General features: G+C 40.5%; 2 protein-coding genes across 3 annotated transcripts in view; both read left to right on the top strand.

Moving 5' to 3' along the window:
- fstl4 (follistatin-like 4) overlaps positions 1-18854 on the top strand; it is a 202685-nt gene that overhangs the window by 44670 nt on the left and 139161 nt on the right. The window lies entirely within an intron of this gene.
- On the top strand, positions 5600-8077 carry LOC131458380 (polyubiquitin). The gene has a single exon (XM_058627445.1). It carries the CDS (start codon positions 5710-5712, stop codon positions 7564-7566), a length of 1857 nt encoding a protein of 618 aa, XP_058483428.1. The 5' UTR covers positions 5600-5709; the 3' UTR covers positions 7567-8077.

The raw sequence follows: 18854 nt of genomic DNA on the forward strand, positions 1-18854 counted from the left end.
ATTAAATCGGGCACTTTTTTTCCCGCCTGTGGATTCCCAGATAGCGTTGTGTCCACACACAGAGAACATTGTTCAATCCTTTATTTTCTATACTCTAAATCAGTCCAAAACATTCTGCCCAAAGTGATTTTCCATGCTGCGATGCCCTTAGAATGTAACTGGCAACATGTTCCATTACGTCGCTCAATCTGAGTAACGTATTCTTGTATACTAGACCAGCCGTTCACTCACCAAAATGATCCAGTTTGAATGATTTCTCAGTTATATGGAGCAAAGAAACCAGACAATATTCACATTTAAGACGCAGAAAAATTTACAGAAACTGGTTTTAATTATTTAGAAAACACTCACACTGAACAATCGATTGTCAAAATAGTTGATGACTAATTTAGTAAGCGATTAATAATCGAGTAATCGATTCAGCGCTTTATGAATGACCAGGAGGAGAGACAATATGACATCATCGCTGACTCCTCAGCACTTGAACAGTGTGTGGGGACGCATGGACACTGAGTCCTTTAGATCCCTGCCCGTGAAACCGAAAAGTACCGTCATGCAATCCATAGATTTCAAAGTGTAACTTTATTCTAAATACCAGAAAAACAGGATTTCGGTACATGTGTTTGATTGATTCCCATCACTGACCAGGAGCTACTAACTTGTTGTTGAATGCTGTGTAACTCGGCAGATTTCTTCTGCTCCACTGAAGGTGCTGCCCGCGCTTATAGGCGGACAGCACCTTGTGGCTGTTTTAACTTTAGTAGAATGGCAGCAGAATATTTGACCCCTAATGCAGCCGTTAAAGACTCATCTGTCGAGCCATCTGAGCCGCGATCACCACACTGAAGATTCCAGTTCCATTACGGGGTTCAATCTCGGAAAAAGCAGTCTAAAAGTCTAACGTTTCAATACTTCTCTGCCAAGTGGCATCAGCAGTTGTCGCAGTTTGATGTTGCAGTAACAAGTTATACCATATATATATATATATATATATATATATATATATATATATATATATATATATATATATATATATATATATATATATATATATATATAGTATATTTTGCTCTGTGAGGGCAAAACTAAATTTGATGTTACTAATAAATGGAGATTTAGTTTTACATTGTGTTGCAGGGAAATTGGAAACTAGTAATGTTTGTTTCTTAAAATGAATCTCTGTTTTTGGAGTTACCGCTCAATGTTTTGTCAAGTATTGTGATGTGTCCTTGTGTCTATTGACTAAACATCCCCGTTTTTTGGGGGGGTTTTTTGCCTGCTGTTTTGTGTGTATGTGTCTGTATTGTGCCGCGTGACAGTCGCTGTGTAAGTATCTGTAACAGCCGTATTTCCAGGGCTCACTGCGTCCTATTTGACAAGTGACTTCCTCTGAAAGCATTAGGGCCCATTATGATGTGTTGCCTTCATCTTCACAGCAAAAATCTCTTTCTGTTTTTGCCAGGTTTCTTTCTCACCTAAACATGACCCAGAGGATTTATTTCCTTCATGCTTATTATTCGCCATCCGCTACATAATATTGTTTTCTTTGTTATGTGTATACATATATAAATGTGTATATATATATATATATATATATATATATATATATATATATATATATATATTTCCTTGAGCACTGTATTGCTTATGTAGTTTCCTCATCCTTAGAAAACACATAATGAGGTTTTTCTGTGATGGCTCTGTGTCACATCATGGAAAAAAAATGTACACCAGCATTGATATGGTGGACGAAAAAAAAAAAGGTAGTGTTGTTTACCGGGCCTTCCTTCTTTAGAACAACATGATGGTTTATGACTGCTATCCTACTTCTTGGAGATTATCAGTTTTTAGATGATACTCGTGTTGTGGAGTCGGGCAGCCTGGTTATGCGGTTGAGAAAACTCTCTCAGAATGAACTTGAGCTTCAGGAAAACAAAGATACCAGTTTGCGTGTCGAGTCGAAAGCAGATGCAAAGTCTTCCATGGCAGTGGATTTTCAGGGAGTGGAACAGTTTTTACTTCCCTTTATCTGTTCCTGTGCCATGTCAGCATTTCTGTAGGTGCTGCCAAGTTCCATAGTTTATTGCCATTCATCACGTTTTTGTCCAGATTGTAACAGTTTTTAAGTTCATATTAATAAAGTAAAATATTTTTTTTGCCAGTGTATCTTGATTGAAATTTCAAATGATTTCAAATCAAATAAAAAAGAAACAGCATTTGCACTTTGCAGGAGTTGCAGTTTAGTTGCCTTCTCTGTTCCATGAAGGCTGTGTATTAAGGTTGGGCAGTTCCAACATATGCAAGCCGTCTAAAATGATACAGGCGGAGTGATTCTGCAGAGAACCAGAAAAATAATTTCCTCAGCAGCTGCACCTTTTATTTATTTATTTATTTCTCCTCTTTGCATTGCAGGTCTTTTTCTCGGTGCATATGCCACACAGCAGTAATCAGCTGCTTTTAAGAGATGGAAAGTAAAAAGTAAGGGAGGAGGAGGGGAAAAAAAAACATTTGCAGTCACTGTCTTTATGCAAGAATCTCCGACACACACTGTGTGTGAATTCACAGACGATTATTGCATAAAAACGGTTAATTAATATTGACAGCACCACTTTTTTGTAATATTGTGGCTGTGGTTTGGTGGCTGGTGTGTTGGTGCAGAGGTTTTCATTCGACCTTGTTTATGTTGTCGTGGCGTTTCTGTATCTACTGAGTTTCCTCGGCTGCATCATCAGTTGCAGTCAGGATTTTGCCCTGAAGAGATTAAACTATTCAGAAATAGGCTCAACTGGAAAAGTCAATAATGGAGTCGCGAGGGTATTTAAGTGTTTAATATAACAGAAATGTTTAAGTACGTTATTAGAATTTATATTTAAAGACTATAATATACAGGAATAATGAGTCATTTCATCTCCACTTGCTCCAGATCATAACAAAGATATTCGGTGCAGAGAACTTGTGATGATCAGATTCATATCTCCTTACAGACACAGACACAGACAGTATACTGGTACCCACATGCTAATATGCTTGTGCTCAGACATTAATTTGAATACGAATGTATTAAGAAAGTACATTTTTAGTTATTTCATCACTGTAAATTCATCAGGGATAAGTGATATGAATATAAATGAAACATGCATTGCATTCACTAATTTTACAGCATAGTCTATGGTTGCAGAATTGCAGAAGCATGTGTTTTTTTATTGTCTCCAGTGTGAAAAACATCCACCATAAGTGTCAGTGTTTTTAGATTAGAAGAATTAGAAGTAATCCTATCCATCTTTTCTCTTCAGCTCTCTCACATTAGGGCAATTCTGACTTCAGACCTACGTAAAGATGTGAGTTTGTGAGTTCACTGAAACGTCAGTTTAGACCTTTTGGATTTAATGTTGAACCTGTTGCAGTGGGGTTTGTGCTGAATTTTATTGAAATGATTGTAGCTCCATGTTGTCTATGCGTTTTTTGCATTTTCTGCAACCACTTCACAAAGTCTCTCACATCCATGTTTGTGCGAGATCTCCGGTCATGTGAGACCAGTTGGTTTTAAGCTTCATCCACTTCTACTAAAAAGTGCCATAGCCTCAAAAGGCATGTAATGAACAAAATAAACTTGGGATGTTATGAATTATTATGAGATCAATCAAATTAAGATGCACTGGACAACAGTAATTGGAATGAAGTGTCTCTAGAGGCCCATGATTGCTCTCAAAGGAATCATTCTTTTTTCAACACCATGCTAGTTCACTTCGTGCTTCATGATACCACATGTGCTGTAGTTGTCATGTTCAACTTGTGCACAAACAAGCAATATTTAAACCAAAATAACCTTTTCCTATCTTCAGATTAAAGGGGAACCTTTAAACTTGACAGAAATATTGATGTCATTTACATTTTGATTTATATCAATATCAAATTATATAAAAAAAAAGTATATCATGAAGCTTGAGCATCACAACCGTGTGTGGTTGGTTTAATTTTTTTCAAACCAATGCAATGATAGCTCTCCAGGATTCCTCCTGTGCCGTATAGCTATTGCCACACTTTCACATCAAAAACGACTTGGGATAAAAGCAATGAAGTGCTAAATTGAGGGAAAGGGTGAATATCTTCGCCAGCTGACAGACCTGTTATTTGCCCGGCCTGTCATTTGAGGACAGCTTGCTTTTAATATCATGAGCTTCTTTCCACTCAATATGCAGATTTTCCTCTTGAGACTAATTATCTTGCTGTCTGTTTGTATGCTAAACTACATACATGCTCTGTCAAAATCAGGCAATTTCATTTCATTTTCTTGATTTGCTCTCCTTTTGATGATGATCAGTGTAGCTCTTCTGGTCCATTCTCGCTGCTCTGTCTTTATCGTTTGCTTTACCGAGTCATTGCAACTATTTTCCCCCTCATCCCTTAAGTTCACTCCCTTTTCACTCATCCCCCTTCTCTGTGAAAAACCCTTTTATTGTGCCATCTACACTCCTCACATTGAGAGGATCACATTAATCAAACTGCCCCAGTTTTACCTCTGGACCGCAGATGCTGGTAGTGGAAACTGCTACACTGCAAACATTGCATATGAAGGTTTTAAGAGAGCTCAGACAGGAATTTGCATTTAATTACATTTCACTGGTTGGCGACGCTGGAACCACCCCTGCTGAAAAAGTCACACTGTGGAAAATGTCCATTGAATATGCCTTTCACAGTGCATTGTTGTTGTCAGTAGGATCTATATGAAAAAATTAATATTGCCCATTTATCTTCCCAGGGAGTGGTGATTAATTTGGCCTTGAGTGCTTAATTTATGAACCTTTGCGGAGGCCTAATCAGAGTTTGTTACCATCCCAAATTAAACAATGTGACGAGGCAAAGCAAGCTAAGCAGTCCTGTGGTTCATTTAGATTGTAATTGGGTGAGAACTAGGGACAAAGTTGACAAAGAGACTCTAATAAGCAGCAAATGACTGGGGAGGAAGCTGGGAGGAGGGAAAAAAAAAGGAGAGGAGAGTGGAAGCAGCCTGAGAGGCAGGGATAAAGAAGGATGGATGGGCCAACACCAGAATATGATAGCTTGAAAGCCATATTCTAGCTTTTTTACTTTATCAAAAGGGTTGGTAACAAAAATACCTCATGGTCACATGGATATTTGTACTTTTCTCCATCTGCTTTATTGTCAATGCAACACAACTCTAATATAATAATATATGTTGTTGCTTGAAATCAATAGAATGTGAGGGTATTTCTACTTTGGTAAAACAGGAAGAGAAATCACAGAGAAAGTTCATGGATGTTTGAATGGAGGACATGAGGGCAGTTGGTATAACAGAGGACACAATGGAAAGGGAAAGGTGGATGGAAGCAGATGATCTACTGTGTCGAAAGGGGGGATCAAAAGAAGAATCTAATAACCTAGTTAACATGATTTTTGGTTTAATGTTATTACTTATTTGAAAGAATTCTAGTTCATAATGGAATCATGGAAGGCTGAGATAAGACACTGTGTCCTTATTGCTGTTGAGTTCATGACCTCATCAAAGTGACATCAAAGAAAAAGTGACACAATTTGGTTGGTAGCACATCAAAGGGGGATCAAAGGATAGGTGGTAGTATAGGGTTTGTAAGGTTGTGATACAAACATCTCCCCTAATTTACATTATTGCTGACTCTCAAACACCATTTGAAGAACCGATATCTTTTGGGAGCAATTTGCTTACTCAAGATGCAGATCTTTGTGAAAACCCTGACTGGCAAATCAGTTACCCTTGAGGTGGAGCCCACTGACACCACTGAGAATGTCAAGGCAAAAATCCAGGATAAGGAAGGCATCCCTCCAGACCAGCAGCGTCTCATATTTGCCGGCAAGCAACTGGAAGATGGCCGAACCCTGTCCGACTACAACATCCAGAAGGAGTCAACCCTCCATCTTGTGCTCCGCTTGAGGGGAGGAATGCAGATCTTTGTGAAGACCCTCACAGGCAAGACCATCACCCTAGAAGTGGAGTCCAGTGACACCGTTGAAAACATCAAGGCCAAAATCCAGGATAAGGAAGGCATCCCTCCAGACCAACAACGTCTCATCTTTGCTGGCAAGCAACTGGAAGATGGCCGCACACTATCCGACTACAACATCCAGAAGGAGTCAACCCTCCATCTTGTGCTCCGCTTAAGAGGAGGAATGCAGATCTTTGTGAAGACCCTCACTGGCAAGACCATCACCCTGGAAGTAGAGTCCAGTGACACCGTTGAAAATATCAAGGCCAAAATCCAGGATAAGGAAGGCATCCCTCCAGACCAACAGCGACTCATCTTTGCTGGAAAGCAACTAGAAGATGGTCGCACCCTGTCCGACTACAACATCCAGAAGGAGTCAACCCTCCATCTTGTGCTCCGCTTAAGAGGAGGAATGCAGATCTTTGTGAAGACCCTGACTGGAAAGACTATCACATTGGAGGTGGAGTCCAGTGACACCATTGAAAACATCAAGGCCAAAATCCAAGATAAGGAAGGCATCCCTCCAGACCAGCAGCGTCTCATCTTTGCCGGCAAACAACTAGAAGATGGTCGCACCCTGTCCGACTACAACATCCAGAAGGAGTCAACCCTCCATCTTGTGCTCCGATTAAGAGGAGGAATGCAGATCTTTGTGAAAACCCTGACTGGAAAGACCATCACTCTGGAGGTAGAGCCCAGTGACACCATTGACAACGTGAAAGCCAAAATCCAGGATAAAGAAGGCATCCCTCCAGACCAGCAACGACTCATTTTTGCCGGCAAGCAGCTGGAAGATGGCCGCACCCTGTCCGACTACAACATCCAGAAGGAGTCAACCCTCCATCTTGTGCTTCGCTTAAGAGGAGGAATGCAGATCTTTGTGAAGACTCTGACTGGCAAGACCATCACATTGGAGGTGGAGTCTAGTGACACCATTGAAAACATCAAGGCTAAAATCCAGGATAAGGAAGGCATCCCTCCAGACCAGCAGCGACTCATCTTTGCCGGCAAGCAGTTGGAAGATGGCCGCACCCTGTCCGACTACAACATCCAGAAGGAGTCAACCCTCCATCTTGTGCTCCGCTTAAGAGGAGGAATGCAGATCTTTGTGAAAACCCTGACTGGAAAGACCATCACTCTGGAGGTAGAGCCCAGTGACACCATTGACAACGTGAAAGCCAAAATCCAGGATAAAGAAGGCATCCCTCCAGACCAGCAACGACTCATCTTTGCCGGCAAGCAGCTGGAAGATGGCCGCACCCTGTCCGACTACAACATCCAGAAGGAGTCAACCCTCCATCTTGTGCTTCGCTTAAGAGGAGGAATGCAGATCTTTGTGAAGACTCTGACTGGCAAGACCATCACATTGGAGGTGGAGTCTAGTGACACCATTGAAAACATCAAGGCTAAAATCCAGGATAAGGAAGGCATCCCTCCAGACCAGCAGCGACTCATCTTTGCCGGCAAGCAGTTGGAAGATGGCCGCACCCTGTCCGACTACAACATCCAGAAGGAGTCAACCCTCCATCTTGTGCTCCGCTTAAGAGGAGGAATGCAGATCTTTGTGAAGACCCTGACTGGCTGATGGTGATCCAGTGTGATCACTGGAGGTGGAGCCTAGTGACACACTTAAAATTGTCCTCTCCCCATAGTAGAAGATCAGCAGCATCTCGTCTTTGGCAGTTGACATTAAAGACGGAACATTACTGAAAGGAAGTGCAAAATACATTATGTTCTGCTGTAGTTCTCACAGTTAAATTTAATCACTTCATTTACAAATCTTTCTCCCTGAAATCCAGTGTGCTATATATCAAAGAGCTTTGTGTTAATGTGTGTTCATTTCATAGACATGCATTTTGTGGTAAATGTGCCAGTTTGCGGAGCTTCCATATGTAATACTGTCACATTAGCACCTTGCATAATTAGAACTTGCAAAAAGAAAAGAAAGTAATCTTTAGCACAAAGTCACTATCACTATCTCATCCCCATCAAAAATGTGTGTGAAATGTGATTTCATTAAAGTGGAAAGCAATAAAGCTTAACAATCAGAAAGTTCAGGGAGTCATTTGAGACCTAATCAACACAGTAAAATTGAAAAAGGCTTTGCTGAAATCAAACCTGTCATAGAAATTCTGATTATCTTAGAAAAGTATGTCTGTTACATTCAAACCATTGCCAGACAGCTCTTTTTGTCCCTCAATATTATGTTTTATTTTTGTGTCTGAGGTGACGAAGAGAAATCACAACCGTTCCGACTCACCTGAGGCATGGCTTAAGTCTGCGGCCAGTGACGCTAGCAGTGTTTTGGCAACAGAAGTTACACACTGCAGCTTTAAGGTTCCTAATGATATAATTCTAAAATTTTATAGTGTCGTAAATCTCAATTTATTTAGCCTGGGAGTTGTGGCTCATTCCCTGTTTTCATCTCATTCACATGCAGCCAAAGTTTCATGGTGCGATCATTTTGCCAAAAAGTCTGAAAGTCAGAGACAAAAGGGGATTGTTGTGGCAGTGTGTAAGCTCCATGTTGAGCAAGGCTAGAGACACCACTGAAGGGCTTAAGGAGGGCACACAGTCTCTCCAGGGGCTTAGAGGGACTGACATTGGCACAAGTGGACCTTCTCTCACACACACACACTTGAGTGCAGTTAAAGTGACAAGTGCAGCATCTTAGGCTTCGACTGACTCGGCGTCACATGTGTATACTCTTTCTATTGGCATTTGGAAATGGATTGTTTACCGATATATAGGGCAGCCCTGAGCAAGGTACCCAACCATTGCTACCCACTGCTCCTAATTCTGGGGAGGTTTCTAGTAGAGGATGGGCTAAAGGCAGGGAAGGAATGGAGGATTCCTTCCCTGCCTTTAGCCCAGGGGATTTATAAAGGTACAAGAAAAACCCAAAACATACTGCCCTTAGTTAGTCTAAGTCACCTGCCAAGTTGAAAGCCTGTTAAGCAAACTGTTGGACAATTATGAGAGTAACAGATGGACAGACAGACAGACAGACGAGTGACGACATGCTCCTTTCATTATCTGTCACGTGTAATCGCAAAAATCAAACGCGTGCAGCGTCACTCGTGAGCCGAGCGTCTCAGACTCTGACTCAGCGTCACTGGCAAGGAACAGTGACACATCAAAGTATCACAAACTGTTGCAGACGGACACACAGACAGACAGATGTTCCTTTTCTTACCGTAATAGAGATGAATAGAAATAGGTCAGACGGTGGTTAGGTATAGAACAACATCTTAAGTATCTAAGTAAGAATGGTACTTAAGCCTAATGTAATTACTCTATTCCAAACATATAGAACATTAGTCTTCTTGATTTTATTTTTAGATTTTTTTATGCAGAAATGTTACATATTACATCTTTAAGCTGCTTCCCTTTTTATCTCACACATCTTACCAGTACACGGTCGTAACACAGTCTTTCAAGCTTCATTTTCATGCTTCATTAGTTGTTGATATGCAGTGTCTTGAGAAATTGTCCCATATTTTCTCTCTTGTATAGACTTAGTCATTTTTTTATCCCTACATTAACTTTCCAATCCAATGCAAACATAGTATGCTCAGACATTTATTAAAAAATCACCAGTATTGATGATCTTAGTGCTGCTGACTAGTGCAAGGAATACTGTAATGCTTCATTTTCTTCCTTTTCCTTTTCTGGAAAATGTAAATTCGCTGGCTTTAACATGCTCAAAAACATTGATCCAGCGCTGATTCAAACCCAAGTTTTCAAAGATCAATGTTTAAATGTTAGTGTTAATTTCTCTCAGGGAAAAACTTACTTTAATAATTAGCATATTTATATTGGAGATTTGATATGCTTCCCTCTTGGGCAGCCACTTTTCATCCTTCTTTCTTGTAAACTGGATCTCTATCCTCAAGGACAACCCTCTATTCATCTTTAGGACATCTACAGTGGTCCCATGCTGCTGGTTTTACTTTATTTTCTGTGTGATTGAGATGACATTAGCCTGACATATATTTCATTTTCTCCCCTGCTCCTTCCCTCTCCCACCGCCAATGGAGAGTGAGGAATATTTTTTTTTGTCTGTGAGCTGTCAAAACAGCGATGAAGTTTTTAGTGTCCTCGCAGACAGACTCTGTCATAATCCCAGGTATAGCTGCACATGTTTGTGCGATCGTCAGCAGAAAGACAGACCTCTGTTTAACACATGCTCTGTTGTGGTTTAGAGCGAACTGTGTGCTCTTGCGTCTACTTTGTTGGACAACTTGTGCCTTATTGCAGGAACCCTTGTCAATGCTAAAGGTCACTGTTGAACATATTTTACATATATCACCGTTAACTATGCTAAATAGAACTCATCCTTGACGCTTGCAAAGAGCACGAGCCAGTCCTTGCTGACCTTTGGCGAGATGAGGATACACCCAAAACAGCCATTGTTGTTTATTTACATTCACAACAATCTGCAATCTATGGTTGCTAATTAACCTTACCTGTGTGTCTTTTGGCTTTTAATTGAATCTTGTGCACACAGAGGACACCTGTACTTAAATATACATCCCTCGCCATGATGCAACGGTGCAAACCACAGAACAACATATTCATTATCTCAGTTGTGGCCAGGCATCAGGTGTTTTGGTTGTTTGTCTCTCTTTATCATGTCCGTCAATTTCATTCTAATAAATGTAACATCTCAGTTTAAGGTTGGATTTCAATTTGGTTGTAAAGGTCAGCCAGGAATCAGCAATTCATAGGCTAATAACCATGGCACAGTTTATTAAAATGAAGTAATCCAACATCCAAACAGGCCAGAGATCAGCTTTGCTGGGACATTAGTGCCTTACAAAGACACTTTGTTTTCTGGCTGTTATACTATACGATATCTGGACCATATATCTGGTGACCAGTGACTAGTACGCTGTAATTCCAGTCACTTTATGAACCATTATCTTGCCTTTTCCTTCCAATTTTAGGTATCACTCACTGCAGGTCAACTCCTGTACGAGCCCTGCTGCTTCTGCTGTGCGTTAGCATCGTTATGGACCCTCTAGATCCATTCTTTACCTTCACCCCCCCTGATTTTTACTGCCTTACCCATCAACAGTGGAAGGCTTTATGAGCTGAGAACAAAAATGATTGCTTTTGAATTCAGATTATATGCCTCTATGCTCAGCTCTTTCTTTTCCTGGCGAAAAAAAGCAAGAGCCCCTCGTCCCTCTCTTTCTCCTGCCCTCACACCTAACACACACGCACACACACGCACACATCTTGCCGGAGTTTGAAGATAAGTTATTGTGATTTGGATCTCAACCAGCAAGGTCTTCGGTAGCACTTTGCAGAGGACAAGGTGTATTTGCATACCCCCAGGGAAGTTGAAATATTAATAAGCTGCTGTCAGGTCACATCTATATGACTGAGTAAACACATTCGCTCTTAAATACTTTCCTATAACTCAGATGTCACCAGTGTCCTTCTTGGGTGTTCACTGTTTTTTGAAGTTACTGAATATTTATTTGTCACAGATGTCGCTGATGTGTGACATGGTCTTTGTGGGTGTGTTGTGGGTCAGATTTGGTCAGATTTAAATAATTTGGGCCGTTGTTTTGATTTGTTCCTCTTTGATACTTTAAAATGGCATATAAACATTTTACAATTGGCATTTATACCAACACAGAGAAGGTCCTGCCAAAATCCCCGGGGTCTTAAAATTGCATCAGAGACAACCGATGTTATAGAGGATCCAGAAAGATGGACCAGTCTCAAAGCCGAAATAACCATTTTAGTGTTGTGAAAGTAAAATATTAATGCAAAACCCGAGCAAAGAGCTCAGTGGTTTTCAGTATAGACCAGAGTGATAAATAAGTGTTGTGTTAGCTCCGGCAAGAAGAGCTGGACATCACTGTGGCCACCGTGCAGTAAACTGTAAAAGTGACTGGCAATGGGTCATTTGAGGAGACAATTACTTTCAGGCACGGATTAAATTAAAGATTGATGATCAGGGCAATGGCAACAGCAACTTGAAAATTAACTGTCCAGTACTCATTCTATGCATGCGCTTATGTAACTGGTTTATAGTAAAAAAAAAGTAGTTGGTTTCCACTAAATTCAAGCCTGTTAATACTGTACAGAAAAGCTGTGCTCTGACTGCAGAGCGAGAGCGTGTCTCCTCAGCGTGTCCTTCGTCTCACACAGTAAAAAAAAGGTAGTGAATCTTCTCTACAGATACAATCAGTATGTGATGCCTCCAAAATGAGGCTATGACTTGTACAGGCACCTGATTTGTCACTCTCCCACATACACAACAACCAAAGCTCTCAGAGTGCTGATAAACATCCCGATGCAGATGAGCAACATTTTGAGTTTTGTGAGTCAACCGCCAGACTTTGGCCTACGCCAGTCCTGCAGGAAAGGGGTATTTGTAGTATCTCAAAAACTTCAATATTAGCCTTTATTGCACTGCACGGCGTGAAGGTGAGAAGAAGACAAAAGCAAGGTGACGCAGAGAAAATTGCCTGTTGTACAAGTACGGACGGTCTTATTGATTTATGATCTCACTACTGCCGCCAAGTGCTTACTCACGGTTGCAGTTGCTGTCAGTAAATAATAGTGTAAAGAGTGTGGTCTTTATGAAAAGTGCCCTGAGGTAACTTTTCTTATGATTTGGTGCTGTATATAAAAAAAGACACTACAGTGCTCTTTAGTCCCAATCTGTAAACTGGATCACATCAGTGCGACGTACTCTCCTTTTGTCCTCTTCAGCAGTTTGCGAGCGGTGATCCTGAAGTAGATGATATGCCATGTTTGTGTGGAAGACCTTTAAATGACAAACTCATTTCATTTGCTTGACTTGAAGATGCTCAGGTTTCAGGCGGAACTCTTGGGGCTGTAAGGAATCGAGACAGCGAACGCACCGCCGAGTGCGTGGAGATAAAAATGAATCAACTCGGCTTAAATATAATGATTTTTCTTTTGTAACAAAAAAAAGCGTTTTAATATGGAATTTGTATTTTCCATCATAATTATGAAATATGACAAGCAATTATCATTGTCTGGGTATTGGCAGCGTGAGCGAGCGGGGCTCTGCCAGGACTCTGCCTTTGACGGCGTGCTTTTAGAATTCAATAAGCGAGATGATATTTCTTTGAAGCTCTTTGTCCAAATCCACTCCTTTTTTTTGCCGGAGAGAGAAAGAGCTCATGAAAGCATTGTGATTTCAACAAACTACTGTTTACCTTTATCCCACAGAGAAGAGTCTCCAGAAATAACCTCACAGGTTTCTGCAGGATTCTCGTAGTACAGATAACAGAATCTATTTTTAAGGAAAAAAAAAAAGTCGTCACGATCCCTGAAGCCTTCTGAAATGCGAGAAGATTAATGAGAATCCTATTGGATGTAATTTAGAAACAAATCAGAGTGGTAATGGCACCCATGGCTTGTCAGGGTGAGTTTGCTTGTCCTTAGATATATTTGCCGCTTTTCCTCTGGAATTAAATCACTGAATAATTTATTATCCAACAAATTCAAATGTGAAATGGCTTAGGCAGCCGTCTACCAAGGGAGGGAGCAATGCAACAGTGGCAATAATGGCAAATATAACAGGCATTTCAGCCAAGGATTGTGCCGCCGCAGTGACGCACGTGATAAAATGATGGATGAGGTCATTTATGGTATACTGCCACCAATCCCAGGTTAATTATGTTCTGAAAGGGTTAAATCATCTCAAATAAAAAAAAAAAAAAAAATGTTCATTATTATTATTAAAACTCACATTCCACTGAGCTGGAGAATGTTCCTCTGAAAGGTCTGGCCTGGGTTTGTTTTTCTGATAAGTGCAGTTATGAGCAAACACATTAATAATAAGCAGGTTTACAATCTCATAGCTCAGGTTCTCAGTCTTCACGGAACAATTTGGGTTTGATGTAAATAAGGGAATTATGGAAATTAACCCTTAGATGCACGGGTGGGGTCAAAAATGACTCCATGGGTTGTTATTCTTCAAAATCTTTGAAATCAAAAGTTTTCATATTTTCATATTTCAGGTATTCCTCATAAAACATGTTTGTGACATGAGGCCATTTGCATCTGTAATTTTTTTTGTTCATTAATTTCAAGAAATTGCAGTTTTTGTATCACTAACCCACTTTTACATAAGCGGGGACATAAATGACCCCCAAGCATTTCCTATGGAATCACCTTTTGATTCTTATCAACTCTGTTACGGTCAGCATAAAGGGTTCTCACTCATAAAATACCCCAAACTTCTCTTAAAGTTCACAGCAAAGGGAAGATGAAGAGGCAATCCTATTGAAGAATAAAATATCCCTCCCATCTCATCTGCTCTCTCATGGGATAGATAAACACTCTCCTGCAGTCACATGCAGGAATTGCATTTCGTATTCAAACACAAATGGAGCAATTTGTGCAAATAGCATGCATAATAGTGGGGGCAGACTTCCCAGGTGTGTGAGTGACACCCAGGTCCTGGAGCAGAGGCTCTTCGAGCTGAATGCATCAGCAGCCAAACCTCAGGCCCATGGAAATAGGGCAGCGGACGACTTAGGGTGTCATTGGTTAAGGACATCAGTGAGGAGCAAGAGAGGGAAGAGAGATTTGTAATGAAACTGCTACTCGCCATACTAAGCAGGAGCAGCAAGTAGTGCAAAGTCAGGACGAAGGCTGCTGTGGCTCGCACGGCCGTTTTTTAAGAATCAGAATGAGCTATGAGACGATTCAGCTGTCACTCGAAAAGATGATTAAAAGAGGACTGGGATTAAACCAATCAATCCAACTTTGCTTTGCTAAAAAACTAATTACACAAGAGTACATCTCTGAAGCAGCTCTTTGCATGTTTTTGTTGTTTAATATTTTATAATTTTGCTTGAAATAGTTTTAGTTTGAGAAGGAATGGCTTCAGTTTATGTTCTCAAAATGTTGTTTATTGCACTGTGAAGCAAATGACGGTTTTAGATTTTCTCCCCAACACCATTCAAAAACTCAAGTGTTTCACAGCTTTTGGAGCAGTCAAGCATCATTTACACTCCATTGCTAGACACTTTTGATAATACAATGTCAATTTGTGTTTTTAAATAACATGTTACAATTGTCTTTAGAGTTTGCACACTGTCCTCCAGCAGGCTCCTTAGTATTCCATTAGCTGCACTTTTAAAAAACAGCTATTTTAGTTTTGTGAATAACACACCTGAGTAAGATCTAAACATACCTAAATATTCTCCCTTGCCCGTTGTGCGATCCCCGTGTTTACCTTAATAATTCAATGACAAGCAGTGTTTTGGTTTCTAGCAGACAGTCTAATTTGCATCTATTATAAATGGAGAGCGTAACAATAACCAACTGTAGGAATGAAAGTCAAACTACTAAGTGTTTGCAGCAAAGCGGAACAGCCCACGTCGCTGTACAATAAGAGGCTGGAGAGGCTTTCATTATTCAGAGCCTTGATCTTAATCACAGCTCAGCGTCATTTTCCAAAACAATATGAAGACCCGAGTGTGTGCATTCACAGAAAATACAGTACAGGAAACAGAAGCACAACCAGCCTCTTGTTTTGTTTTCTTACCCAGACTCCTGCTCTGCCATTGTTGCCTCTTTTTGTTGTCTACATTTGTACACGTTACGTTCTCCCAGATGAAAATGCTTAACAATACCCACTTAGCTTTGATACAGAGATCAATAGACGAGGGTTTACAAATAATGAAGTTGCAGCTTTATTCAATTCGATTCAGTTGTATTTGTATAGCGCCAAATCACAACATACATTATCTCAAGGCACTGTGCATAGACAACATCATCGAGAGTAAAGAAACCCAACGATTCACACTATGAGCAAACACTATATAGGCATCATTATAGAGAGAGGAAGAAATCTGACAGAACCAGACTCAAAGATGTGCGGCCATCTGCCGAGACAGGTTGAGGTGAAAGGAAAAATGGGGGACAGAGGAGAGGTGGGGCAGAGAAAGAACTAAACTGTTGTTTAAATAATTTTTTCGATTAATCGATTATTAATCGGATACGGTTAACTCACTACGAACTTACCGTGAATCTCCTTCACGCATGGCTCCAGCATGCTTCCTCTTCATGCAGCGACATTTGCCGCCGTGCCATTCGAGATCCGCTCCTAACACTGTTCTTTGAAGGCGTGCATGTGAAGTGCTCCCGTACTTTTGACGACTTAGTTGCCAACTATTTTAATAATTGATTTTAGATTTTAGATGTTGCTGCCCTCGTAGAGATAGAAGAGAGATCAGGAGAAGATGTACAACAATTGCAACAAGTTACAAGTTTAGACAAAGACAGTTCTGAGTTTTTGACAGTTACATCATGAAAGTGTCTCTGTATGTGAACTTAACAGGTATATGAATTGTTAAACAACTTGAAATAATCATTTTATAACATATAAGGTATTTAAAATACAATGATAGGGAAAATAAAATAATAAAAAATGACCCCCTAATGCACCAATGACTGTCAAACACAGTCAGGCTTTCTATGCCTCGGCCAGTCTTCATACCCTTTCACCGTCTCCTTTGAAGATGCCTCCAGAAAGCTTTTAAAAATCCTCTGCATGGCATTTGAAATATGGTATTGCACTATTTGTATATGTAAGAAAAAAAAGGAAGAACTAAGTGCATTCAAACCCAAGCCCATTTGCCCCCCCCCCCCACACACACACACACTCTGTGCGTCGTGTCGTGATTCCACCTGACAGACTCATCACACCAAGCTCATATTATTCTGAATACAGTGTTCTCTTTAACTTTTTAAGTGCAGCGGATTATGGGTAGGACGTTCAAGGACCCCATTTGTCTATCGTGCCGGCCACTTTTATCTTTATCATTTATTATCTGCACAATTCACCAACATCCAAAACTATCATTAGTCATATCAAATAGTAAAAGGCTTTTTTTGTTTGCTTGTTTTTTCCATTTTCACTTCTGTAGACTAAGGTATACGGTATATAAACCCTATTTACTGAGCCGTATACTGTAGTTTAAAAGCATTTCTTATCATCCTGTTCCTGCTCCTACAGCAGCCAGCAGTACCTGAAGAATGGAGGATGATAATAGACATGCTGTCTGTGAAGCTGTATGATTGTGTTTGCATGCTTTTCAATCGGCCTTCACTTGTCTCGAGTGAAGTGAGGACCATCTTTACTTGCACACAGCTGCTCGCTCCTGCTGCCTTTCTGGTTTGGAACACTTGCCCGTGATTATTAATTAATTGGGACGATGTATTTGTTTTATTGTGTGTTAGAACATGTTTTTCTTGGGCAAAAACTATAAGCAAAGCTGCATGTAGGTGTTCATTTCTTCACTTGAGCTTCCTCATTAGCAGTTTTTGGCTCCACGGCACTTTGAAGCGTGTATTTACATGACATGCCGCAGCCTCCCGTCACTGCAGAGAGCAACTTTTTCCTGTTATTATACAACGATTGTTCCAGTGAGCCCTCGAGCAACACGTTAACAGCCATTTTGCATCGCAGGTTTTTGACATTCAGTGATCACCCCCGTGCTGCACAGACTCATAAAACCCCCCCCTCTGCAGTTCAAAGGAAGCACTCGCTCCCGCGGGGTATTTTCATCTCAGATTGTGACAGAGAGTAAAATTAGCTAATGATTCTCCATTTTACCTGACTTTGAAGACACATTTAATTCTGACCTCTATTAAATCTGAGGAGCCCAAAAACATGCATCTGAAGTCATTTGTTTGCACTTTCTTTTCTGAACTCGTATCGACTCGCAGCAACTGCTTCTCCGCCGAACGGGAGCTCGTCGCCCACGGATGAGACGGCTAATTAAGGCCCGCTGTGTTTTCATCATCCTCCTTCCACAATCATTTGGCATATTAGGCAAAGGGCTCTGAGAAATGTAATTACATTCATGCATCATTAATAGCGTGTCTCAATGTTATTAAGATGGGTAACGGAGAATTATGGACTTGTGCCCCTATCGATTGATTGCGCACGATTTACACACATAATATTTCAATAAAGTTATAAATACTTAAAACGCTCCCCCCCCCCGAGAGTAAGCGAGATAGTGATGCACTCAGCTGAGCGAGATAATGAAATAATGTTGTCATCGCCCCTTTGTTTGCATTTAAAGAAGAAGAAAACCTTGTTTCACGACGACAAAGTAATGGATTATGGGATACATGCGCTCAGATCTGTGCTCAGAATTCACGTGGCCTTTTTGAACAGTATCAGTGTTTCATAGATTTGCACATCACCATGCAAAGAGTAACCCACAGTCGTTAGCATGGGGAAGAGTCTCTGTAAAATGTCTGCCGTGTCTCTGTTGTGGCTCATCATTGTTTTTGCTGTGGAATACTGATATAGTGAATTCTCACTATTTGTCCTCCACACACTTTTAAAATGGGACGTTCATAAAGAGCATCTTAATGAAATTGTCTTAGTATGTTAGCAGGATTCATGCGCTGTGGCTTCTACGTCATAAATTAGGAACAGGGGAAGAAAGAAAAGAAACCAACTGAAAGCTCTGTGCATGCAGAAATGAAAGTATTGTAAATTTCCCTTTTCTCTCTTTGCCTAGGGATCAATAAAAGAAGAGCAGTGCATGTTGGATATTTTGCAAATCTATCCGGCGTGTCTGCAATGCTATAACCACATTGATGTTTTGTTCCTGCTCTTTTGTTATACATCAGAAAGTTGCATAGATGTTTTCTTCTTCTACTGTAACCACAGAGCTTTAAAATAGGCAGATAGTCAAATATTACACATCTCATTGATTTAGTATCTGGGGTTCTATCTGCAAATATGAGAAGATATACACGTACAGTAATGCTTGTGGATGTGCTTTGCCTGATTCTCATGACTTGAAAGCCTCGATGCTGGATGGTGATGCCTGGTCAAAGCTGAGA

Source organism: Solea solea, chromosome 4, assembly GCF_958295425.1.
Source record: "Solea solea chromosome 4, fSolSol10.1, whole genome shotgun sequence".
Lineage (NCBI taxonomy): Eukaryota > Metazoa > Chordata > Actinopteri > Pleuronectiformes > Soleidae > Solea > Solea solea.

Coding starts and splice junctions, on each gene's coding strand:
- LOC131458380 (XM_058627445.1), top strand. CDS start 5,710: ATGCAGATCTTTGTGAAAACCCTGACTGGCAAATCAGTTACCCTTGAG.